At 47.0% G+C, this 1199-nt stretch overlaps 1 protein-coding gene across 1 annotated transcript in view; it reads left to right on the forward strand.

Moving 5' to 3' along the window:
• Positions 1 to 360: 360 nt before the first annotated feature.
• FST (follistatin) overlaps positions 361 to 1199 on the forward strand; it is a 7835-nt gene continuing 6996 nt past the window's right edge. Inside the window, exon 1 of the mRNA XM_010005390.1 lies at positions 361 to 442. Coding sequence (XP_010003692.1) covers positions 361 to 442 — 82 coding nt within the window. The remainder of the gene's footprint in view (positions 443 to 1199) is intronic.

Raw genomic sequence — 1199 nt, forward strand, 5'->3', positions numbered from 1 at the left:
CGCAGGGGCTGGCGCGGGGCTGCGCGGGTGCGCGCCCGGGGGGTGCGCGCCGGTGCGCGCCTGTGTGTGTGCGTGCACCTAGAGCAGATCATTGGAGAGGGTTTCCAGAAGGTGGAAAATGTCACCTGATTCACACTGAACTTTTTAAATCTCCCCACCCCCGAGCAGACACACACACACATTAGGAGACCGCCCACCGCAGACAGCTAAGACCCCCGTATAGATTTAAAGAGAGACTGCATTCAGAGCCTGACGTTCATTCAATAGAGCGATCATAAGCAGGCTGGCTAGTGCTCGCTCCGTCTCCCTACTCCCCCTCACGCTGTTTCTGTGTCTCCCGCACTCCCTGCTACACTGAGGATGTTAAATCAGAGAATCCACCCGGGCATGCTCTTACTTCTGATGTTCCTGTGCTACTTCATGGAAGATCACACAGTGCAGGGTAAGACCAGACTGCTTATTTGCAGATATGTTTCTTTATTATTACTACTGTTTTCTGTCTTTCGGGAGCGGTTTAGTTTGCTTGCTGTGTTAAGCGCCTCTCTCCAAGGTCCAACAGGAGAGAAGTTTACTGTGGACACGGATAGCTTTGGAACGAGGTGCAAAAGTGTAATTCAGAGTTCTTTTTCATCGGATCTTCGCACTGCTCTGCATAGGCACAGAGGACAGATAGAATGTTTCTTGGTATTTATTGTTATTATGCAGCATGAATGAAGAACACCATCGCGAGGGAACTTTCCTAGTCTCGGCTCCCCTATGAGTGCTCAAAGTTTGTTGGTAATTTAGCTCAGATTTTTATCTGACTGCCTGACGGAAGGAGAGGTGGTGATGGGGAGCCCCACAATTACAGCTGATATTTTTAGAAACCAGTAACTGGTGATTTTTCGGGCATTCTTAATATTGGAATTCCCCTACAGACTCCCTCCCCCCCCCTCCCCTCCGCAAAATTTTTTTTCTTTTTTTCTATAAATACGTATTGGTGGTGTACATTCTCCTGGACTGAAAAGTATATTTAAATAACTCAGGTTGGGTTTTTTTATTGGGTTGGGTTTTTTCTGGTTTGGGTTGGGTTGGGTTTTTTCCCCATGCGAACAAAACAAACCCGAACCTGATATTGACAACTCTTAAGAGCCCTCTTTCGACACAAGGGAATATTGATTTTTAGTTTTGGGGCTTTTTTTTTTTTCCTTGGCTGTATT

Source organism: Chaetura pelagica, unplaced genomic scaffold (genome assembly GCF_000747805.2).
Source record: "Chaetura pelagica isolate M959 unplaced genomic scaffold, ChaPel_1.0 scaffold37, whole genome shotgun sequence".
NCBI classification, from domain to species: domain Eukaryota; kingdom Metazoa; phylum Chordata; class Aves; order Apodiformes; family Apodidae; genus Chaetura; species Chaetura pelagica.